This window comes from Anomaloglossus baeobatrachus, chromosome 4 (genome assembly GCF_048569485.1).
Source record: "Anomaloglossus baeobatrachus isolate aAnoBae1 chromosome 4, aAnoBae1.hap1, whole genome shotgun sequence".
Lineage (NCBI taxonomy): Eukaryota > Metazoa > Chordata > Amphibia > Anura > Aromobatidae > Anomaloglossus > Anomaloglossus baeobatrachus.
This window is the reverse complement of record NC_134356.1, coordinates 394,885,219-394,911,246: the sequence shown is the minus strand read 5'-3', so window position 1 is coordinate 394,911,246 and position 26,028 is coordinate 394,885,219. Positions and strand designations below refer to the sequence as shown.

Below are 26,028 nucleotides of genomic sequence, written 5' to 3'. Positions count from 1 at the left end.
TTGGATGTGTTTAAAAAAATATCTTCCTGTACTGAGATAATCTTATATATGTGTCCCTGCTATGTACTGTGTAATGGCTGTGTCTGACCCTATCGGGACATGGTCTGATCATGCCTTATATCATGGATGGGAAGGATGCAAAAAAAAAAAAAAAAAAAAAGGAGTATAAAGATATTACAGTATAGGATCACAGGCAATTCTTTTTGTGAGGTAAAACATTACCCGCCTGATTGTGAAAAAAAATATTTTACATCAAAGAAATAAATATTTGCAATTTCGTGCTATAATGTCTGTATACTGTTTTGCTGCCTCCCCGGCCCAAGAGATGTTGTATGATCAGACCATGTTCCTGTACAGTCAGACACGGCCATTACACAGTACATAGCAGGGGGACATATATAAGATTATATCCGCACAAGAATTTTTTTTATTTATTTATTTTTTTTTTAAAAATCACATTTAGTTGTGGAACTTATTATTCCAAATCTATTGATTAAAATTAAAAACTTTGTGGGACAACCTCATTAAAAGGAACTGATCAAAAAAAAAAAAAAAAAAATAGATATGGGGTTAATCTTCAGGTTAATGGCATTCTTAGGCTATGTTCAGACTAGAAAAATGATTTTTCTTAAGAAATTTCTTAAGAGTGCACCTGTGTTAAAAAATGCACCAAAAACGCACCTGCGTTTTTGCCGCGTTTTTGGTGCGTTTTTACCGCTGGTTGCTCCCTGCGTTATTGTGCCAATTATATATGGCAAAAAACGCAGTTAGCTGCAGAAAAGAAGTGACTGCTCATTCTTTTTCTTAAGAAAATCTACTGAAAGAATTTTCTTAAGAAAAAAACGCAGTGTGCGCACAGCTAATTTTTTTTGCCATAGGTTTTGCTGGGGAATGTCTGCAGAAAGGTTACAAGAATTTCTCAAGAAATTTCTGCAGCAAAAACGGACCAAAAACGGACCAAAAACGCAGGTGAAAAATGCAGTGTGTGAACATAGCCTAAAACTGCACTGAAAACCCGGCTACTGGGAGGATATAAACTTTATTCCTAATAGCAGCCTCTGGCTTTCAGTAATAGACGTGCAGCCAAAGCAGTTTCACTAACCGCACAGTATACAGTGGGCAGCGGCTGTACCCACGCCCCGGCACAGACCGATGCAATGCTGAGCTGTCAGTCAGTGCTGGGACCTGGTCACACCTGCCACGCTCTGTATACTGGGAGGTGACAAACTGCTCTGACCATGCCTCTGATTGAAAACACGAGGCTGCTGGGAGGAAAAATCATGCATTTCCTCCAGGTAGCTGGGCTATCATTCAGTGCAGCAGCTAAGCAGCTTTAGAATGATATTAACCTGCAGATTACCCCATAGCTACAGGTTAATAGCGTTTGAGATGACAGATTCCCTGTAAGCATGAGAAATGATCAAGCAACTTGACTATATAGTGTACCCAGTGTAAAGTACAGCTCGGAGACTAGTCGTGAATGCCTCTAGCATATCACCAGCTCCAGGAATACAGCCAGCCTAAGTTATTCAACAGCGACGTCATGGCCTGGGAGCCAATCAATAATTCATGCCCTCCTTGGCTGCCTTTAGGAACCTCAATCTTCCCAACACCGATGTTTTCAATATGCTGACCCGCTGGCTCGAATGCCATGGACCACCTCTATCTTGCTTTGCTGCTGGGGACAAAGCAATACACAGCCTATGTACATTTCATGTTCTGCAAACACGCACAGAGATGACAGCGGACAGATCATCAAAGCAATTTTCTATATAAAAAAAAAAATAAAATCACACCAGTCGATTTGTAATTATAGAATTCATTTCTTTGGAGTGCCTGGTTTTTCCTGAAAACACCTTTCTAAAAATCTGCTTCAAAAGAACACTATAGAAAAGGTTCAATCACACGAGGCTTCTGGATGCAGTTATTACTCAGGGGGCCTGTATGAAAGCACATATATTTACCTAAAAAAAGCTCCAGCAATCGTGCCTTAGACAATAAAATGTAATTTAACTGGATTTCTGTCTTCTGTAGAAAATCTGCCACCTGGATACAGAGCGAGAGCGAGGCAAATCTGCTTCAATATAAATACACGGGAGAATGGCCTGAAATAACGGGACAGATTACACCACTATATAGGCTACGCTCCATGAGGAGCTTTTGTGCTGCACCATTTCTGCACCTATTATGTAAATTGGGTTGCTTGCATTTTTTCATTGCATTTTTTGTGTTATTTTCACAAGCGTTTTTGATGCTGTGTGTTTCATCTCTTTCTAATGTGTCATACTTTATGTAAAGCCTCCTTGTTTTTGATACTTTCAGGTATTTGGTTCAGACAAAACTTCGATACACTGCGGAAATGCATAAAAACCGCATGTGAGCTTTTTACCTGGGCATTTTCTGCATCTAATCCAAATCGATGGGAAAAATCTGCACAGCAAACTCAGTGTACACAATGGAGAAATGTAAAACACACCCGCAGATCAGCTTACAGCGAGTGAAAAAGAACCACTGTGGACAGGAGATTTCTATAAATCCACCCACTTTGCTGTAACGGTAAGACGCAGCATTTGACACAGCCAAAATGCGCAGCATCAAAAACTCATAGTTTGTGAGAACGTAGCCTAAGGGTGTATTTAGACGACCATATGAATCGTTCCGAGATCGGACCACAAGGTTGGGATTGACCGGGTGTCCCCTGACCTTAAGGTACCATCACACTAAGCGACGCTCCAGCGATCCCACCAGCGATCTGACCTGGCAAGGATCACTGTAGCGTCGCTACATGGTCGCTGGTGAGCTGTCAATCAGGCAGATCTCACTAGCGACCAGTGACCAGCCCCCAGCCAGCAGCGACGCGTGGAAGCGATGCTGCGCTTGGTAAATAAGGTAAATATCGGGTAACCAAGCGCTTGGTTATCCGATATTTACCTTGGTTACCAGCGCACACCGCTTAGCGCTGGCTCCCTGCACTCTTAGCCAGAGTACACATCGGGTTAATAAGCAAACCGCTGTGCCTGAGAGCGGCGGACGCTAGTAACCAAGGTAAATATCGGGTAACCAAGCAAAGGGCTTCGCCTGGTTACCCGATATTTACCTTGGTTACAGCTAACTGCAGGCTGTCAGAAGCCGGCTCCCTGCTCCCTGCACATTGTTCGTTGCTCTCACGCTGTCACACACAGCGATGTGTGCTTCACAGCGGGAGAGCAACAACTAAAAAATGGTCCAGGACATTCAGCAACAACCAACAACCTCACAGCAGGGGGCCAGGTTGCTGCTGGATGTCACACACAGCGTCATCGCTAGCAAGATCACTGTTGCGTCACAAAAGTCATGCCTCAGCAGCGATGTTGCTAGCGATGTCGCTTAGTGAGACGTGGCCTTTAGCATTGTGCATCTTAATGTGAGAAATTAACCATTTTGGGATTTTATCTTTTGCCTTATTGCCAGGAAATGCTAGAATGTATTTGAACAAACCTGTGCACACTTTTTTTTTTGTAAAGTAGATCACACAGAGTATTTATCAAAATTTTGGTTACTAAGGGAATGCTCATTAAACATATCAAAAAACGAATTTACCCCAATAAAATACTTTATTAATCAAATATATAAAAACACCCACATTAGTCAAAACAGGCTAAGATAATCAGTGTGTACCTACAGTGCCTACAAGTAGTATTCAACCCCCTGCAGATTTAGCAGGTTTACACATTCTGAATTATCTTGGCATTGTGACATTTGGACTGTAGATCAGCCTGGAAGTGTGAAATGCACTGCAGCAAAAAAGAATGTTATTTCTTTTTTTATTTTTTTTTTTAAATTGTGAAAAGTTTATTCAGAGGGTCATTTATTATTCAACCCCTCAAACCACCAGAATTCTGTTTGGTTCCCCTAAAGTATTAAGAAGTATTTCAGGCACAAAGAACAATGAGCTTCACATGTTTGGATTAATTATCTCTTTTTCCAGCCTTTTCTGACTAATTAAGACCCTCCCCAAACTTGTGAACAGCATTCATACTTGGTCAACATGGGAAAGACAAAGGAGCATTCCAAGGCCATCAGAGACAAGATCGTGGAGGGTCACAAGGCTGGCAAGGGGTACAAAACCCTTTCCAAGGAGTTGGGCCTACCTGTCTCCACTGTTGGGAGCATCATTCAGAAGTGGAAGGCTTATGGAACTACTGTTAGCCTTCCACGGCCTGGACAGCCTTTGAAAGTTTCCACCCGTGCCGAGGCCAGGCTTGTCCGAAGAGTCAAGGCTAACCCAAGGACAACAAGGAAGGAGCTCCGGGAAGATCTCATGGCAGTGGGGACATTGGTTTCAGTCAATACCATAAGTAACATACTCCACCGCAATGGTCTCCGTTCCAGACGAGCCCGTAAGGTACCTTTACTTTCAAAGCGTCATGTCAAGGCTCGTCTACAGTTTGCTCATGATCACTTGGAGGACTCTGAGACAGACTGGTTCAAGGTTCTCTGGTCTGATGAGACCAAGATCGAGATCTTTAATGCCAACCACACACGTGACGTTTGGAGACTGGATGGCACTGCATACGACCCCAAGAATAGCATCCCTACAGTCAAGCATGGTGGTGGCAGCATCATGCTGTGGGGCTGTTTCTCAGCCAAGGGGCCTGGCCATCTGGTCCGCATCCATGGGAAGATGGATAGCACGGCCTACCTGGAGATTTTGGCCAAGAACCTCCGCTCCTCCATCAAGGATCTTAAGATGGGTCGTCATTTCATCTTCCAACAAGACAACGACCCAAAGCGCACAGCCAAGAAAACCAAGGCCTGGTTCAAGAGGGAAAAAAATCAAGGTGTTGCAGTGGCCTAGTCAGTCTCCTGACCTTAACCCAATTGAAAACTTGTGGAAGGAGCTCAAGATTAAAGTCCACATGAGACACCCAAAGAACCTAGATAACTTGGAGAAGATCTGCATGGAGGAGTGGGCCAAGATAACTCCAGAGACCTGTGCCGGCCTGATAAGGTCTTATAAAAGACGATTATTAGCTGTAATTGTAAACAAGGGTTATTCCACAAAATATTAAACCTAGGGGTTGAATAATAATTGACCCACACTTATGTTGAAAATGTATTAAAATTTAACTGAGCAACATAACTTGTTGGTTTGTAAGATTTATGCATCTGTTAATAAATCCTGCTCTTGTTTGACGTTTGCAGGCTCTAACTTATCTGCATCTTATCAAACCTGCTAAATCTGCACGGGGTTGAATACTACTTGTAGGCACTGTATATATGGTAGGAGTGGGTGTGACAGTGGTCACCCTATTTCTTTCCCTCTTAAGCTGGGTTCACACTAAGCGACAGCGACAACGACGTCGCTGTTACGTCACCATTTTCTGTGACGTAACAGCGACCTTGTAAGTCGCTGTTATGATCGCTGCTTAGCTGTCAAACACAGCAGAAGCAGCGATCATTACGTCGCTGTGCTACATGTGCAGAGAGCAGGGAGCCGCGCTTAGCGCTGGCTCCTTGCTCTCCTAGGTACAGTACACATCGGGTTAATTAACCCGATGTGTACTGCAGCTACATGTCACAGTGCAGAGAGCAGGGAGCCGCGCACACTGCTTAGTGCTGGCTCCTTGCTCTCCTAGGTACAGTACACATCGGGTTAATTAACCCGATGTGTACTGCAGCTACATGTCACAGTGCAGAGAGCAGGGAGCCGCGCACACTGCTTAGTGCTGGCTCCTTGCTCTCCTTGCTACAGTACACATCGGGTTAATTACCCGATGTGTACTGCAGCCACATGTGCACAGAGCAGGAGCCGGCACTGGCAGCAAGAGCGGAGGCTGGTAACGAAGGTAAATATCGGGTAACCAGGGAAAGGTCTTCCCTTGGTTACCCGATGTTTACGCTGGTTACAGCTTACCGCAGCTGCCAGACGCCGGCTCCTGTTCCCTGCTCGCTTCATTTCGTCGCTCTCTCGCTGTCACACACAGCGATCTGTGCGTCACAGCGGGAGAGTGACGACCAAAAAATGAAGCTGGACATTCAGCAACGACCGGCGACCTCACAGCAGGGGCCAGGTCGTTGCTGGATGTCACACACAGCGACAGCGACGGGACGTCGCTGCAACGTCACAGAAAATGGTGACGTAGCAGCGACGTCGTCGCTGTGTGTGACACCAGCTTTAACCTCTACCTAACCATAAAGAGGCACCACAGGATAGAAAGGTGCCCCTTGTTCCTACTACTCTCATCCTATACTTATCCCTTCTGTATCCTACTCAAAATAATCAGTTATACCGTAATCATAGAGGAGGTAAGATCAAAAAAAGAGAGGAAAGATCACTGAATTCTTGATGATCATATATATCGAGAGATATCTCTCTGTATATCTATATATATCTATATCTATATCTATATCTATATATATACACATACAACCCAATAATTTACATGTATGATAGAGGTATCCAGCCCAGGTTAGGATTTGTAAATCCTAGGCTATGTTAAAACACAATACCAACTTTCAGGGAAAAAAATGGTAGTATCAAAATCAGGGATCCTTGGCCATATCAAACCAATCTTAAAATCCCCTCCAGGCACAATCATGAAGTCTCATTAATAGAGGGAAGATAGAGGAAATTCAAAATCCAAATTAGCCCTGCTATTCTTCTCTATGTGAATACCAACTGTGAACTGAGTGTAAAAGATATGTCCAGGATGAAAAAGGACTCTTTGGTGGCATTAGGCTAATATATCTATCTATATTTACACTGCCCCGGTGGACCCTAGTAATCTATGGTGGCCATTGGGGTAGCGTGGCCAACCAATGAAGCTTCCTATTGGTGGCAAAAGGTCTCTGATCCTGGGCTGGATACCTCTATACACTATATAAGTGTAAATTATTGGGTTGTGTTTGTTATGTATATGCTCATCAAGAATTAGGCTATGTGCGCACACTGTGTTTTTTTGACGTTGCGTTTGTGCGTTTTTGGCCGCTAAAAACGCACAAAAACGCACCTGCCTCGAAAAAAACGCGGCAAAAAACGCACGCGATTTGCCGCGATTTGGTGCGTTTTTTTTGCTGCGTTTTTGCTCACTGTGTCCTTATGCGTTTTTTATCAGTGAACAAAAAAAAAAAAAAGGTCTGATGTCATTTCCTTCTTCAATGTGTTCTTCATTCTCCACTAGTGTATGCAGAAGAGCAGAGAGCTGCAGAACTACAAGGCTCAGCATACTACATCCAATAGTGTATGCAGGAGAGCAGACAGCAGCTGCAGAACTACAAGGCTCAGCATGCTCCATCCAGGACTGTATGCTTGAGGGAGAGTCAGGGGGAGCAGACCTACAAGGCTCAGCATCCTCCATCCAATAGTGTATGCAGGAGAGCAGACAACAGCTGTCGAACTACAAGGCTCAGCATGCATCCTCCTTCCAGGACTGTATGCAGGATTTCTTTGCCCCCCCCAAACAAAAAAAAAATGACGTGGGCTTCGCCATATTTTTGTATGCTAGCCGGGTACAGCAGGCAGGTACGGGCTGCCCCCAACCCCCAGCTGCCTATTTGTACCCGGCTGGGAACCAAAAATATAGGGAAGCCCTTTTTTTTTTTTTAAATTATTTCATGAATTTCATGAAATAATTTAAAAAAAAAAAAAAAATGACGTGAGCTTCGCCCAATTTTTGAGTCCAGCCGGGTACAACTAGGCAGCTGGGGATTGGAATCCACAGTGCAGGGTGCCCATGCTTTCTGGGCACCCCCGCTGTGAATTGCAGTCCCGCAGCCACCCCAGAAAATGGCGCTTTCATAGAAGCGCCATCTTCTGGCGCTGTATCCAACTCTTCCAGCTGCCCTGATGCCGGGTGGCTCGCCGGGTAATAACGGGGTTAGGGCTAGCTGTATAGCTGGTCCTAAGCCCGAAATTCATGGTGTCACGCCAATATTAGACATGGCCACCATGAATTTCTAGTAAAGATAAAAAAAAAAAAAACACAACACACAGAAAAATATTTTTATTAGAAATAAAACAACACAATTAGTGACTCCATCTTTATTGAAATAAAGAACCCCCCCTCCGCAGTAATCCTGGGTTAGGGTCCCGCGCCGTCCAATCCGGATCCAATATCATCTGATCGGTTTGCTGGAAGGCAAAGCGATCAGATGATGTGTCAGGATCAAGTGCCTGAATCACATCACACAGCAGCTGACTGTATAAGCCGTTTATACAATCAGCAGATGCATCGGTGCAAAAAAAAAAATAAAATAATAATACTCACTTATGTGCTGATTACCGGCAGCTCCTGGAGCAATGGGGCGGGAGTCTGATCCTGTCCGATCGCTGCAGCAGCTGCCGGTAATCAGGGATGAAGTCTCCTGACGCATCCGCTGATACCGGCCGGGCGCCCGTGTCACCGCGATACTTACGATCACCTGATGCGTCAGGTGACTGCATCAGGTGATCCATCGCCAGGTCCTGCATCCATCGGAGGTTTCCCGGCCGTCTGCACACAGCCGGAGCGGGGGTGGCGATACCGTGAGAGGAGATGGGAGCGGGCATGGCACCGGGAGTCTGCAGACAGGTGAGTATAACTTTTTTTTTTTTTTCTACTGTTAACTTTTGTTTTCGCAGCCGCTTCCACCTCCCGCCCAGACATGGCGCCGCACGGCAGCATCCATGCACAGGACGGGAGGTGGAAGCGGCGGTGACGGTACCGGGAGGATTCACGCTTCTGTATATACTGACAGAAGGAATCCTCTTCCTGTACATGTCACTTTACTACCCACCTCCTGCGTTTATAGCTGCGTTTTTGGTCTTAGAAACGCACCAAAACGCAGCTATTTGCGTTTCTCATTGCGTCTTTCAACATCCCATTGAACTCAATGGATGAAAAGCGCAGTGAAAAACGCGGGAATAATTGACATGCTGCGTTTTTGTGGCACCACAAAAACGCAGCTGAAAAAAAAACAGATGTGTGCGGACAGCAAAAATGAAAACTCAGACTTTGCTGGGGAAGCAAAGTCCTGCAGTTTTGAGGCCAAAAACGCACCCGAAAAACGCGCAAAAACGCCGCGAAATACGCACTGTGCGCACATAGCCTTAAGTGATCTTTCCTCTATCTTTTTCTTATCTTACCTCCTCTATAATTACAGTATACTTGATTACTTTGAGTAAGATAGAGGAGGGATAAGGATAGGGTTATAGTAGGAACAAGGGGCACCTTTCTATCCTATGGTGCCTCTTTATGTCTAGGTAGGGGTTGATTAAGAGGGAAAGAAATCGGGTGACAACTGTCACACCCACTCCTACCCTATATAGGTACACACTGTGATTATATTACCCTGTTTTGACTAATGTGGGGGGGGGTTTATATATTTGATTAATAAAGTATTTTATTGGGGTAAGTGAGTTTTTTGATATGTTTAGATCACAGAGTACCGGCCTCACCGTGTCCACAGATATCTCAAGGGTATGGAGAAAAGAGAGAAAACAAGTCAATGAGAGATAAAATGGAACACTTATCAGCAGTCATTTTGGCTTGCCCTGGTTAATCAACATTGTGTTCTTAAGGCCCCGTCACACACAGAGATAAATCTTTGGCAGATCTGTGGTTGCAGTGAAATTATGGACATATTGTTCCATTTGTACACAGCCACAAACCTGTCACTGATTATCCACAATTTCACTGCAACCACAGATCTGCCGCAGATTTATCTCTGTGTGTGACAGGGCCTTTACATTACACACTTGGCACTACGTATAAAGACACTTCACCCCCCATCCCCATCTCATGTGTATTCGACGTGAATGAGAATTCAGAATAACATTGGGACAACCACCGAGAGACGCTTCCTACGCTGCTTCAAACAACGTCAAAACTAATACAATTCTTTACATCATAGCCACTATTTTAATTATTATTTTTTTCCATAAATAAATAGGACACAGGAAAATAAGAAACCTTTCACTCATAAGATACATTACAATCTGCTTCCTACTCCTGGACTGATTTTTCATTCTCAAAATTAGAAATTCACCGGTAAAAATCTGTCTTCAATGAATACCTGTACCTTCAGAGCCCGAGATAGGAGATGGCAGTCTGTGCTCATATAGTTGTATGGAAAACTATAGGTGTCGTTTCAGGAGAATTTGCAGCAGAGCGTGTGTCTGCCTCTTGCCCCTCCATTCTCCATAGGATTTTAAAAGCACCAACTCATCTATCTCAGTAATGGAAGAATGTGTCTTCATTGAACGGAGAACTTAGTGTAAAAGATATGTCCAGGATGAAAAAGAATATATTACAAAGTTTCTAATGTTTACGTGTTGTGATCCACACTGTTTACATCTAGTATGGCACCTGAGCACTACCATGCTCGGGTGCTCGTAATGCACCGGATGCAGTCGGATATTCCAACAGGCTCAATTCGAGTAGCGAGTGTAATGGCAGTCAGTGGGAAACTCAAGAATCTTTCCTGAAGATCTTCCCTATTGACTTCCATGATACTCAGGATATGAGCGTCCATCAGCTTGTTATGAGTACCAAGCACTCAGGCATCGTAGTGCTCACTCATTACTATTTATGTGTACTATTCATTTCTCAAATAAAATGACCTCTGTGTGTAGGATTTTACCATCAGTGGGTCATCAGCGTTTTTCATGGACGGCTAAATACAATTACAAAGCTTGTCCTATTCTTTGTAATGTTATACCTGTACAGCACAGGGATGTCACATGTGTGCTGTGTGTTTAAGGGTACGCTCACACAAGTGTGAAAAACGTACGAGTGCAAAGCGAAAAAAATCTTGCATTGCACTCTGACCAATGTTAGTCAGTGAGGGAGAGCAGTTGGTCAGCTTTTCTCGTATCCAGACTCTGAATGAAAGAAAAGTAGCAGCATGTTGCGTTTTTCTGAGAGAGCCGTATCCCTTGCACCTATTCAAGTCTATGGGTGCGAGAGGAACATCGGACTGCACTTGGATGTTATCCCAGTGCAGTGCGATATACGCACAGGCCGACAATGGAGGAGATGGGGGGGGGGGGATTAACCCCTCCCTCTCCTCAGCAGCGCACATCCTCAGCTTCACAGCTGTGACCTGATTGCAAGATCGATTCACAGTCGCATGACACTCGGCTCACGCTCGCAGCAGAGCCTGAGCCAGGGGTCATTAGCATACCGCATCCGATGCTCTCAAATCGGATGCCATACGCTAATGTGTCTCCAGCCTTTGACAGGCTATCTTGTTTTGGCCCCCATCATCAGTGATGCTGGAAGAAATACTGACATGTGAGTAGCACCATAGATTACAATGAGCACCTGTGGTATCCATGGAAAAAACCTGATCCAGCTTGTAGGTTCCATACAGATGTCCGAAGGAGGCCATAGGCTATGTGCCCACGGGGAAAGTGTCCAGCGGTTATATCCCCAGGACATTCCGCAGGAGCTCCCAGAAAACCGCAGCACAACTTTGTCTGTTTCCATGCTGCGATTGTATTGCGGAATGTCCTGCGGATATGCTGCGGGCATACTGCATTGAGGATACAGTACCATGGCTTCGGCACTGCATCCTCAATGCAAAACAAGTGCTGGAGTGATCTGGGCGTTCATACTTACCTCCATCACGTAGCACTTCACTCTCCGGCTGTGTCTGTCTGCACATTGCCGGAGAAGGTGAGCGGGCCTGAACTAGCTTTGGCTGTCACATGACCGGAGCTCGTGTAGGCCCCACCCACTTCCTGCTTCTGGCTCCACTGCGCTCCTCTGCACCGGAGGAAGTGACTCCGGTGTCTTCTAGCAAGGCAGGTAAGTATGGGACCCTGCGGAGAAAACCGCAGGAATAATTCACATACTGCAGATTTTTCCGCAGGAACATCCACATTATTTCCGCTGCGGAAAAAAACGCAGCATGGGCACAGCACTCCCCAAATGCCATAGAAATGGCTGGGGACTCTATGTACTGTGGATTTTTAAAAAATCCGTGGAATTTCTGTGAAAAAATCGTGGCAAATTCCGCGCATTTTCGGCAGCGTGGGCACATAGCCTAATACTGAAGCATTTTGAGAAGAGATAGTGATGTACTATGAAAGATTCCAAGTGGCAACAAGTAGTGAAGCACTGGAACTGTCCAATTTGGACTGTACAAGTTCTACCATTATGTTTGCACTTTTTTTTGCCCTGATTTTTAAAACCACATTATGGCTGTAACCTGTGAACCCAGTGTAAGTAATCCGTGTCCTCCAGAATTCACATACAAATAATGTCATGGTTTCGTCACTTCAACTTTACTTGAGCCAAAAACAAGACTGGATCCTAAACAGAAGTGTACAGAAGGGTTTCCCACTTTAGGTCTATGTCCAATTTTGTTTTTCAAAAACACATACGGCTACTTGATCTTTAATGCTACGCAGCTAAATATTTCTCACAATCTGTGGCATCTGGATTCACAGTACATGAAATGTCACCACGGCACCGATAGCCGCAGGGTTCACCTCTGGGTCTATCGTTTGCAGGCCGTCAGTCATTTTCCTGACATATTCACATGTCCTACACTGGCCTGTCTCATGGACAGAACAGGGTCAGTGACTGAGCAAATAAACACACTGCACCGTCTGCTTTTCACCAACTGCTTGCTTGAAGAAGCATGGAAACCTATTGGTGTTTTTTTTATTTTTTTCCGATCATACACTGAAGGTAAAAACTTGACACACACTGACCGCGAATATAAACTTACATTTGTAGTGGATTAACCTGTAGATATCCATTAACCTCTTCTCAACCAGACAATTTTCCATTTGTGCTATCCTTTTTTTTTTCCCTCCCCTTCTTCCAAAAGCCATATTTTTCTGTGAATAGACCCATAAGGGTTTGGGTTTTATTTACAGGTCGAATTGCATTTTTAAATAACACTGTCCATTTTTTATCACATGATATATTGGTGAGCAGGGGAAAGCTTTACAACATTTATTTTTTGGTTGATTTTTTAATAATCAACGGAGAATAAAACGGTGTGACTCAATCTACATTTTTCTATATTTAATTTTTTTTTCTTTTTACTGTACTTTGAAGGGTCATTAAGTTACTTTAAGCTTGTGCCATATATCTGTATATAACGGTCTCCTAAAAAACGCCAGCAGCAGGAGCACCATCATGGTCTTCAGCAAACACCTAGCCATCATGACCACCTACTAAGTACCCCACGATCAAGTCTTTGGGGAATCAATATAGTCACAATTTCCCAGGGGTTGATATCCTAATTGTTAGCTGAAAAGGAGATGACAAATACTAAGCTTCCAAGACTACTCAGAAATATCAGGCATACAGTAGTAATACACAAAATCTAAAGAGTCACATACTGTATATACACAGCATGACCTAGAATAGTGTAGTAAATCAGATGAGTGATGTGAAGCACAGATACAGAAAGGGCAGAGGCCGTTGTAGCAGTAATTATTGGTGCCGTTCATAAATAAAGAGTGTGAAACTTTTATCGTCCAATGAGTCTAGTCTGGTCATGGTTGTGATGCCCCCACAGGATCTGAGGGGTGTATTCCTTCACCCCCTTTTGAGATCAAAACATTCTGCATTCTAGACGCCATGTCATCCCTCCTGCGGAGATGTGCATGTTCTCCACGGAAGACCACAGCTGCCCGTGCCCACAATGAGGGTTCTGGGTGCTGAGGACTTGCGAATGGTCCGCAGCATAAATTGACACGCTGCCGTTCTGACAGCCACACCACATGTTTATTTACACTGCAGAGAAAAGAAGCCCAGTGGGCAGGAGATTTCTATAAATCCCATCCACTGCTCTTGTGCTGCACAACACAGAGTTTCGGACGCACCAAAAACACTCTGGATCCAAAACGCTGCCATTCCGCATTGTGGGAAAGTACCCAAACAGCAGTGAAAAGAGCGGAGCTCCACTCCTTGCCATTAACCCTCCAAATTTGACCGCAACACTTGCGCATGGTTCCAAGTTCCCGGTATTGCCAATGCAAGCTGTCAAGTCACATAAAATTAAAGCAGCCCCCTCACCGCCCACCCCCACACCCTAAATAGGAAAGGAAAACCACTAATACCCATACAATAAGCAGGATTTTCATCCACAGTTGTTGCTATGATTTTTTCCAAAATGTTTCCTTCCTTCCAGCACATTTCATCGATCGGTGGTTGCTTTGTGGGCAGAGATGTAGTTGATGCAGTTTACGATACTGTATATATTACTTTTAATCTTTGTTGGAATCCGGTTTTCTTGTTGATACTTTTAGTACACCAACATGTGGTTATTTACCCTTTTTTCGCTATTTCAGCGACAGCGTGAACAAGACCCATCAGATCGAAACATTTTGTTGAGCTTATTCCCGTCATCACCTAATATTTGTTCTATGTGTTTGTTAATAAAATTTTGAGCATCATTACAAATTACATCTGAGTGCGGTGAGTTTTGAGGCACTTATTGCTGAAACCAGAACAAGGTTCAGAGTTAGGCTATGTTCACACGGGGCAACTTTTACTGAGTTTTTGGTGCATTTTTGAGGTTACAAAGATGCATCTAAACGCACGCATTTCCTTGTCCCAGCAAAGTCTATGAGATTTCTATTTTGTGGTCCGCACTGGGCATCTTTTTTTTAGCTGCATCGTGGCTGCATTTTTGAAGATGCAGCATGTCAATTCTTTTTGCATTTTTCCAGCGTTTTTGAGCCCTTCCAGTCAATAGAGTTGACTTAAAAACGCATTTGGCAAAATGCGGTAAAAACGCATCAAACGCATGCGTCTTTGCGGCGGGTGCATTTTTGGGGGCCAAATATGCGGCATCTTTGTGGTTAAGAAAAGATGCAGTGTGTGAACATAGCCTTATGCAAAACAAACCTGCCATCCTATGACAATGGTATGTTAAAAAGGGCATTTTCACTGACAACCCCGGCTTAATCAATGCCAGGGCCCCATAGAAGATAAACCCAATCCATCTGTACCGCTGCGCTCCCATATCACGTGGCCGCTGCAGCCTCCAGGAATAGCAGTGCCCACATTGCTGGAACGGCGCGGCTGCAGCAGCAGAGTGCGCATAGTTTTTGTTTCCTGAATTGATAAGGAGGGATTGTCCAGTATCGGTCATACTGTGGTGTGTACAGGGGATAGTTATATACACATACCAGAATAAAAGTGTGTGCACATAATATAGATGCACTAGAACACTGCATGGTTTAGCTTTTTTTTGTCCATTAGGCAAATATCTCTATTCTGATTCTCAGAAGAAAAATATGTTAATTTAAAAGCATTTACATAATGGAAAAAAAACATTATTGCGGCTATTTATTATGCATTACGCCTGACCTAATTATCTCTGCACTTTAAACATTCATAGTCTCGGAAATGTAAGTTTCCTAAATACCTGCTAATATATATCCGACTGCAGCTAAGCCGAGGCACACCAGATCTACACATCTGCATGCTGAACACTCTCATATAAGTTGGTAAAGTCAGTAACGAATCCTACGCATACATCAGGGTAGTGATCATTATTACAGCCTGACCTCGGTGAAAGCAAATGTTACCAGAGCCCTTAATGCTGGAGAAGAACAACAGAACAAAAGGGTTAACATGAAAAAGAGGAAGAGGGCGATGAAGTCGCCCCATCACTGACCACTGCTCGTGAGAACATCTCAAAGGCTGAGCGTCTGGTGGGAAGACGGCTGGGATCACACTTTCCAGGGCGCCTACCTTTCTTTGCTGTGGCTGCTCTGCGTCTCGATGGGGAGACCAGTTCTTTCACAATCTGCAAGACTTGAATCATTGCTAGTTAGCGAGACAAGACGCCAGCTGCTCATACATAAAGCCAACAGGTTTCATCGCTAGAGCCCATTGTACTCCTCTCCTATGAGCTCCAGCAATGCAGAAAGGGATGATCATACCTTCTCAGAGATGCTTCCCCAGATGCTCAGGAAAGCTTAAAGGCATCCTTCAGGACTAGCAGCAGATGCAGCGAGCATGGTTCGATCAGGGAATGCGGCTATGTTCATTACAGTCAAGTAAAGCATATCCGGCCCTCAAAGTCTAGTAGTGTACAGCAGCATGAATAATCACCTCTTGTAATGTTTCACAGAGATAAGACGGCAGAGCACAAACACCGGGAAACTTTTACACAATGAGCCGCGGATAGAGATCCCCGAGATGTGGAGCCTCATGCAGGGCTATCTGCAGCCACACATTACACAGCAGCTGACGGGTACAGCACACCTGGCTGGCAGCCCCACACACCAACACAGGAGGCTTTCCCTCAGGGTCTGAAAGGACGCCACCTCTGGAAGCTCCGGGGTCATTAGAATGGCGACTGTCTCACGGCCAAACAGTTACACAGCTATATAAACCGCATACAATCATCTCAGACCAGATGGGGTGATGTTCCTACTGTGAATATTCATGGCACACTCCTTTGTCAATATTTTGCCTGTCTAATATTAAGCCACATTTGGCAGCTTTTTTCCTAAGTGCATACAGTTTTATTTTAGCTAAAAATATCTGCACTTGGATTTCATTACACATTTTGCACCATTTGGCTTTTACATGCCCTTTATTTACATTCAAATAATGTAGTGTGTGGCCATAAATCAGCAGAAAGAGCGCAAACTGTCCTGTATCCACACAGCCCAGCACTTCTGTGCATAAAACAGCTGCTGGCGCAGGAGCATGTGACCAGACCACCAGCCTCCTCCAATAGAAAAGCAGCCATCCCCTGTGAGGTGCTTCACCATTGGCCCAAACTGGTCACATGCTCCTCCACAAGCCGCAATTGTGTGTACAGAAGTTCAGGTCAGTTTGTGAGGAAAGAGCGCCAACAACAGAAAGTGGCCGACATCTGAGAGTCCAGCAGTGAGCTCAACCGCAATAAACAATGGGTACCTCTTATCTGTCTTCTCAGCTGATTTAGGGCAACACATTACACCACAGTTGAATGCAAACTAAAATGGTCTTTAAAGAGGTTTTCCCCTACTAGGACAACCCTTCTGGTTCCACCTTTCCCCAGGTAAAATAAAAAGCCCATACTCCCTCTGTGTTCCTGGACGCAGCAGGTCCTGACCGGCGGGCTCACGAGTCTCCTCTGCAGGAAACCACAGCTGACAGTACCCATGATCAGGGTTCAGTGCGCTGCGGTCTCCTGCTTGTGTTCTCCCTACGGAAGACACATGCGAATCGGCAGCAAACAACTGACATGCTGCGGTCTGGAAAGCCGGTCAGTGCTTGCTGCGGGATTTGCACAGAATTTCTAGAAATCCATCCATTATTTTTTGGGTGGCAAGCTAAAAATTTTTTTATTAAAAAGGGAACCTGTCATCAGAAATTTTGCACTAAACCTAAAAGATTCCCCCTCTGCAGCTCCCGGGCTGCATTCTAGCAAGGTTCCTATTGTTTATGTGCCCCCTTTCTGACCAAAATAAAGACTTTAAAAAGTGGTACCTTTTTGTATTCAAATCTTGATGTCCGCCTCCTGTCGCTTTAGGCCATCCCCCATCGCGCAATTTCATACCTCAGGAGGCCGCCCAGTGCGTCCGAGGTCTCGCGCATGCGCCGTGCCAGTCTCGCGGGATTGTGCAATGTGCACAGTGTGACCACTGGTGACGTGTTGCGCAGGCACAAGATTATGGGCGGCGCTGTGATTTTCATCAGCAAGCACCCGCCCATAATCTCGTGCTCGCGCTTTCACCGCCGCCTCCACCGTTCTGCACAAGAGCTGGCCAGCTTACCTCACGTCACCTCTTTGAAATTGCGCTATGGGGGACGGCCTAAAGCGACAGGAGGCAGACTAACGGACACCAGAGAGCCCGCCCCCGTGTACCATTATCAAGATCTGAAAACAAAAAGGTATCACTTTATAAAGTCTTTATTTTGGTCAGAAAGGGGTCACAATAACAACAGGAAGCTTGCTAGTATGCAGCCCAGGAGCTGCAGAGGGGGAATCTTTTAGGCCCCTTTCACATTGCGTTTTTCTCTACGTCCACAGGTCCCGTCGGGGCATCCGTCCAGACCGCCCCTCCCCCATTCTGCAAAGCGTGTTCCAGACGCATGCGCCCGACAGGGCCATTCACTGTTATGGAGCGCACTGCGGTAGACCACCTACGTTTGGGTGTCCGTCTGCAGAAACGTATATGTGCACAAAATGGCACAAAACAGAGCACACGCTAACGCAGTGCGCTCCATAACAGCGAATGGCCCTGTCGGGCGCATGCGTCTGGAACACGCTTTGCAGAGTGGGGGAGGGGCGGTCCGGACAGATGCCCCGACGGGACCTGTGGACGTAGAGAAAAACGCAATGTGAAAGGGGCCTTCGGTTTAGTGCAAAATTTCTGATGACCGGTTCCCTTTAAATACTATTTTAGGGGGAAATATGACACTTTGATTGCTTCTTGTTTTTGTGGGGGGGTTTTGCAGCAGCCAAAAAACAAAAAGAAAAACAATTCTAGCAGTGTTTTTCTCTCTCTCATTATGGTGCTTACTACTTGGGTTAATTTTACATTTTGATAGATCACACTTTTACAGACAAGGAGATACCACGTGTCTATTTTAAACCACCACTCCAGTGGTTACTTGTTTTTTCAGCACTGCAGTGGCACTTTATATGCAAGCCCCTGCATTATACTCACCTGCCACAGTCTTCACCTTTTACTAATGCCACTTCAGTCCCGGGATGCCATCTTGTGCCCGTAAGTTATGACTCGAGTGGCGCTTTACATCTAAGTCTCCTGCCTAGTCTGATACAAACTCCGGAGTTTTCATCCTTTCGTTGAGCGCTTGGGATGTAACTTCTGGGCAGTCAGAAGTTATAGCCACAAGATCTTGCCATGGGGCTGGAGCGTCACCAGAACCAAAAAGAAAAAACACACCACAGTTGTATTTTAAAGGGAACCAACCAGCAGGATTTCCATATACAAAGTAAAGCCAGTGCTATACTGTCCCTAGGATGCTGAATATAAGCATAGCTTTTGTTCTGAGACTGGAGGCTTTATTTTGGAAAAATGCGTAAGTGAAGTTCCAGAAATGCACTGTTATTTGATTGACAGGTGCAACAGAGGCAGGAATATGTGGGTCAGGTCTTGCTATCTATTCCCGTCCATGTCTGCCTGCCTGGTCTTCCTCCCCTATCGCAGTCAATCGTTAATTCTGGTGCAGACAGACAGAGCGGGAATAGATAACTAGACTCGACCCACATATTCACTTCCTGTTGCACCTGTCAATCAATTAGCAGTGCATTGCTAGAACTTTACTTGCACATATTTCTGAAATAAAATCTTCAATCTCAGAACAAAAGCTATGCTTACATTCAGCATCCTAGTGCCAGAACAGCACTGGCTTAACTTTATATATGAAAATCCTGCTGGATGGTTCTCTTTAAATGTATCCATAGACTTTCACTCACTTGATGAAAGCCAATAGTGTCCTCTGTCTCTAGTTAGGTGGTAAATACATCATCAGTAACAAACTCATGGACTGATCCATTTCAAAGATTTTTTTGTCTTTGCAAGAGACTTTATTTTAGATACTTCTGTGCTTCCTATTAATAGAGTCCAAAGCCAGCAGGAGAAGCGCTGCAGAAAGTTCCATCTCCGCCAGTAATCAATCCCATCATCCCAGTGCCTACACAGAATAGCTGTTAGATGTATTATAGATCGCACATGCTGTTCACATGTCTGCAGTAGTGGGCAGAGGATCGGGGCACACCTGGCATTATAGGGCGTCACGTAGTGATTGAGCCATAACAGATAAGCCACAAGTACAGCAAGCTGCCTATTTCAGAATCTGCAGTGAGCACCAAAGTCCATTCTGTTATTTTCTACTGTGTGTGAATGGGGTTACTCTACTTTGCTGCCCATTTCCACTAGGTAATTGCAAACAAACTAGAGACAATGGTTTCCAGGGGGGGACTGCTTATGACACGCGTCTAGAAAGGTTTTCATAACTGGCCATATTTTGGGGTATTTCCAAGTATAAATTGGCCTAAAAATATTTTCAAAGCAAAATCTCTAATGAAACATTGCATAAGGATTTTAAATTCTGTAAAAAAGTATACACAAGCACACAACCCTTGTGTGTAACGACCTCACTGTAATGCTGGCCATAGGCAGGAATCCCTATGTATTCTCCCAACATAAAAACTTTACAAGCTGGAAGTTTCTGCCATCTTAAAGGCTTATTCACACTGAACGTTTTCAATGTTTTTAGTGAAAAAAAGCAACATTTTCCAGTACCAAATGAATGGCATTAAACACTCATGCTACCATTTTTTATTTCCATGCTTGCAGATATGAACATTCAAAGCATTTTTTCATCCCCGCAGCACATCAATTCTTTCAGCATTTACGGTAAGTGTATTTACCCAAATTAACAAGAAGTGCAAGTTAAAGAAAAAAAAAAAGTACTTCTAAAACACATGTAGAAACCTGCCAATTTTATGCAGCAATTTTTCCAGCAAACACTGTTTTTTGCAGCAAAGAAATCTAATGCAAATACTTATGTGCACACAGCCCAATAACATTGTGAACATGTCTTCCCCGCTGTGTGTTGGTGTCACAGATATTAATACAGCATCCAGGCTAACCGTGAATTAGCGCACAGACGTGCATAGCACATCCAACCACAACCGTCTAAGGCTGCTTTCATACTACATTTTTTTAACATGCGTCATGAACTTTTTTTAACGCAAAAACGGATCCAGTGCAAATGCGTTTTCATTTCAATGCATTTGTAATGGACTCGCGTCAACATGCGTTTGCGTAGTGAAGATCCAGAGAATTGCAGTTTTATAACTTTTTTCAAAAACGCTACTTGTAGCGTTTTTGAGCTGCGTCCAAATACTGTTTTTCACTGGATCCTGACTATACTGCACACAAACGCATGTGAACGCTGGCATGCTGATAGACAGGATCCTGCTTGCTCTACTGAGCATGCCCAGAAACCAGCCTGGCGTCATCAGTCTCTCTCTCCCTCTCTCTCCCCCGCCAAAGAGCAGCGGACACTCGTAACCAAGGTAAATATCGGGTAACCAAGCAAAGCGCTTCGCTTAGTTACCCGATGTTTACGTTGGTTACGTGTACAGACGCTTGTAACCAAGATAAATATCGGGTATCCAAGCAAGTTACCCGATGTTTACCTTGGTTACGAACCTCCGCAGTTGTAAGAAGCCGGCTCCCAGTCTGGCACGTTTAGTTCCCCTCACTCCCGATCACATGACTCCAATGCCCGCCCCTAAACATCCAGTGACAGGATCCTGCAAAATAACACATGCGTTAGCATGCGTTTTTTGCTGTAAAAGCAGGATCCGCTTTTACAGCAAAAAAAACGTTCATGACGCATGTTAAAAAAACGTAGTGTGAAAGCAGCCTAACCAGCACTTTGTGCCGTTACTGAACGCAGCCAAATTCGGTCTTGATTTGTTTAGTAAATATGGAAACATAAAACCAGCAGCCAAAGGCAAAAACTAACATTCCTCACTACATTCCACTATCCAACAGAAGCACCATATTTTATAGCAGTTACTGCTTGCTTTAAAAGTTGAAACAAAAGAGGGCCACTTAAATAAAATGGCAACAACTCAAACAATTTATGAAACCAAGGAAGAAGAGTCTTTAAACTTGCCAATTGACAAATGTACCCACACAAGCCATATGAAAATACAAATTGTTTTATTATTAATGCTGTAGGGAAATCAATTGTAGGCATACATACATAAATATAGGACCAAGGGAATTGGAGCTGGAGGGGAAAACCCCACGTGTCCCAGGCATTAATTCAGGAGAACAAGTCTCTACTGAGTAACGGCAGACATACCAAAATTAGTAACTCACAGGCAGACAAAGCTCAAAAAAGGTAAATGCGGCCAAAGAGACCAAGACAGAACAAAATGTAGCCAAAGGCAGAGCACCTACCAGGAGAATATGTCGCCGAGGGCCGGGATAACACGTGGGGACCAACGTCCCAACACGTGTTTCGCTCCGTGTGCTTCGTCGGGGGACGACTAAAATAGTGAGGAATGTGGATCTTATAAAGGGGGTCCAACCCCAATGAAAAACGCCCCCTTGTTTGATTAGTCCTGATAGACAAAGTATACAGGACCGCGCCGCAGTGGATCCTCATCAGCGGAAGCCGGAGGGAAGAAAACTTCCTGTGACGTCACAGCACTTCCGGTATTCCGCTGCTAAGGACGCCAGCCACGGCCGCGTCAGGAGGTGGAGACATCCCTCTGGTGCGTCATCGGGTAGGTCCGCCTAGGTGAAAGACACAATCCCGTCCATTAATAAACAGGGCAGCAGTGCCCACAGTTATAGTAAGAACGGGAAGTATATTATGGGGACGTTCCGCAAAAAGATCTCAATATACCACCAGTAGGGATGAATACAGATGGGGCATAAGAAAGAAAGAAGGTATATTAGAGGGGAGAAGAGGAAGATGATATCGGCCAATTCAAAGACATATATACAGAGCCACATATACAAAAATAATGCATAATATATATAGTACGCATACATACATAAATAGAGAAACCATATATACAGAAATAATGCATCATATATATAATGAGCGCATATATACATAAATGGAGATCTATCAATTTCATAATTATGATAAAAACATGTGTTTAAATTGATCCGACGTCAAAAGACTCCATGTCTCAATTGACTTGTAAGAAGAGAAGTTGCCATCTTCCACAATAGGTGTCCCAAAACTGTAAGGGCTAAGACATAATAGGGGTAGGACCCAGACTAAAAAAGACAAAAAACACTGTTAAAATTGAGAAACAGAACCACACAATAGAACCGAACCAGTGTTTTTTTGTCTTTTTTAGTCTGGGTCCTACCCCTATTATGTCTTAGCCCTTACAGTTTTGGGACACCTATTGTGGAAGATGGCAACTTCTCTTCTTACAAGTCATTTGAGACATGGAGTCTTTTGACGTCGGATCAATTTAAACACATGTTTTTATCATAATTATGAAATTGATAGATCTCCATTTATGTATATATGCGCTCATTATATATATATGATGCATTATTTCTGTATATATGGTTTCTCTATTTATGCATGTATGCGTACTATATAAATTATGCATTATTTTTGTATATGTGGCTCTGTATATGTGTCTTTGAATTGGCCGATATCATCTTCCTCTTCTCTCCTCTAATATACCTTCTTTCTTTCTTATGCCCCATCTGTATTCATCCCTACTGGTGGTATATTGAGATCTTTTTGCGGAACGTCCCCATAATATACTTCCCGTTCTTACTATAACTGTGGGCACTGCTGCCCTGTTTATTAATGGACGGGATTGTGTCTTTCACCTAGGCGGACCTACCCGATGACGCACCAGAGGGATGTCTCCACCTCCTGACGCGGCCGTGGCTGGCGTCCTTAGCAGCGGAATACCGGAAGTGCTGTGACGTCACAGGAAGTTTTCTTCCCTCCGGCTTCCGCTGATGAGGATCCACTGCGGCGCGGTCCTGTATACTTTGTCTATCAGGACTAATCAAACAAGGGGGCGTTTTTCATTGGGGTTGGACCCCCTTTATAAGATCCATATTCCTCACTATTTTAGTCGTCCCCCGACGAAGCACACGGAGCGAAACACGTGTTGGGACGTTGGTCCCCACGTGTTATCCCGGCCCTCGGCGACATATTCTCCTGGTAGGTGCTCTGCCTTTGGCTACATTTTGTTCTGTCTTGGTCTCTTTGGCCGCATTTACCTTTTTTGAGCTTTGTCTGCCTGTGAGTTACTAATTTTGGTATGTCTGCCGTTACTCAGTAGAGACTTGTTCTCCTGAATTAATGCCTGGGACACGTGGGGTTTTCCCCTCCAGCACCAATTCCCTTGGTCCTATATTTATGTATGTATGCCTACAATTGATTTCCCTACAGCATTAATAATAAAACAATTTGTATTTTCATAATATGGCTTGTGTGGGTACATTTGTCAATTTGCTTTAAAAGTTGTACAGTGAAAAATTACCACCTATCAACAGCATAGGTAATACCTTGCTGATCGATGGGTGCCCACCAAGTAAGAGGTGGGGGCACTGGGTGGGAAATAGGGGTTCTGAAATCTGTCACTCCAGCACTAATAGATCTTCAGCCTCATTTATATTCTCTCTCAGAAATGGAGGTTCAGACTGACCATGTAAAACATAATGCTGGGCTCATCTTTGAAAGAGCTATGACCTCAAATCAGCATTAATTCACACCCTAAACTATTTAGAAGAGTCCCTTTAAATGAGCTGACAAAGTACAGACGCCCAATGCATCCCGTCATGGCCAAACATAGTTAACGAGCCCTTTATTCCTTAGCACTGATTTTTAACAGCACTGAGTCAATGGCACCCCCCACACACATTTTTTTTTTTCATTTTCACAGCCCAATCTAATACAATTCTGCATAGTTTGTAGGTTAAAAATACTCACCACACCAATAGATGAATTCTTCATGGGGTTTTGTTTGCCAAATAGGATCACACGTGGGCGTTTCTTATTTTTGGCACCTCAGGGGCTCTGCAAATGCATCAGTGTCCAAATTTGCATTGCAAATATTATACAGAGCTATCTGCTTTCTGAGTTTTCCCATGTGCCCAAACATTAGTTTTTGACCCCATATAGGGTACCACTGTGTTCAGGAGAAATTGTGTGACAAATTATAGAGTCTGTTCCCTCCCATTATATCCTGTCAAAATTTCAACTTTGTGGCGAAAACATTTTAGCAGAAAATAAAAAAACATAACTATAGTTTTCACATCCACATTTTAAGAAGTTCTGCAAAGCACATATGGGTTCAAATGCTGCACACACCCCTAAATTAATTCCTTGAGGGGTCTAGTTTCCAAAATGGGGCTACTGAGGGGGTGTATCTGATGTTAGGGTACCTTAGGGGCCCTGCAAATGCGATATGGTGCATGCAATCTTAGCCAAATTTGTGTTCTAATATTCAAATAGTACCATTTCCCTTCAGAGCCCTCCAGTGTGTCCAAACAGAACTTTTTGACTACCTGTGGGGTATTGCCATGCTTAGAGGAAAGACTAAAGTGGGAAAAAAATGGGATTAAAGCAACATTTTAAAGTGATTTTTTTTTTTAAATTTCTATTTATTTTTTGAAATTCAACATTGCATTAAAATTACTGAGTAGCACCTGAAGGGTTAAACATTTTCCCTACAGCGCTTTTGAAGTATTAAGGGGTGTGTTTTGGTTTTTTTTTTAAATGGTATAACTTTTGGGAAGTTTCTAATATATAGGCCCCTTAAATCTAAATAGGTCCCCCCAAAGAAACAACTTTTGTAAATGTCTTGGGGCGGGGGGGGGGGGGGGAGAAATTGCTTCTAAGCTTTTCATATCTTAAATAAAATGAGGTTTGAAAAATGCAAATGCAAAGTAGACGTATGGGAAATGTGATTATTTTGTACAACATGATTAAGTGGTTTATTGATATAAAAATTAAAAGTGAAAATTGCAAACTTGTTGTCAAAATTCCAATATTTGCCAAATAAACACAAAATATCAACCTAAATTTGCCACTAACAAAAGTGCAATGAGTCATGGAGAGAAGGGAAAAAAAACAAAACAAACAAACAATCTTGGAGTCACTGGTTCCATGGAAAGGTGCACCTAAACGGCCACACCATTAAGTAGAGTGCATGAATTCAGACCAAAAACTATTTGTGAGACTAGCTCTTTCAAGCATCGGCACGTGCCCGGATTAATGTTTAATTAATTATTAAATGATTAACGTTAGGCACACTGCAGTTTTGTTTCTTCAGCAGAAAAAAACGCACACTTTGGCAGAAAAAAAAAAAAATGCATAAAAAAACGCATAAAAAAACGCATGCATTTCTTAGGCGTTTTCGGTGCGTTTCCCCATGCATTTATTCACTATAGTCAATGGAAAAATGCAGGGGAAAAAAAAAAGCAAGCAGAATTGACATGCTGGGTTTTTTTCTGCACACACCCAAAACTGCAGGCAAGAAACAAGTATTGTGCGCCCAGCCATTCTGAATTCTCAAAAACTGGGGAAGGAGATGCATGCAGTTTAGGGC

The 26,028-nt window shown here is 43.8% G+C and overlaps 1 protein-coding gene across 2 annotated transcripts in view; it reads right to left on the bottom strand.

Annotated features, from left to right (window-relative positions):
- The window catches only part of USP6NL (USP6 N-terminal like), a 257,526-nt gene that overhangs the window by 188,721 nt on the left and 42,777 nt on the right, over positions 1 to 26,028 (bottom strand). The window contains exon 1 of one of the 2 annotated variants that reach the window (XM_075345278.1): positions 15,687 to 15,860. The exons of the other annotated variant lie outside the window; for it this stretch is intronic. Within the exon in view, the coding sequence (XP_075201393.1) occupies positions 15,687 to 15,759 (73 nt within the window). The 5' untranslated portion in view covers positions 15,760 to 15,860. Of the gene's footprint in view, positions 1 to 15,686; positions 15,861 to 26,028 lie in introns of those variants that run through there. 2 annotated transcript variants of the gene reach the window in all.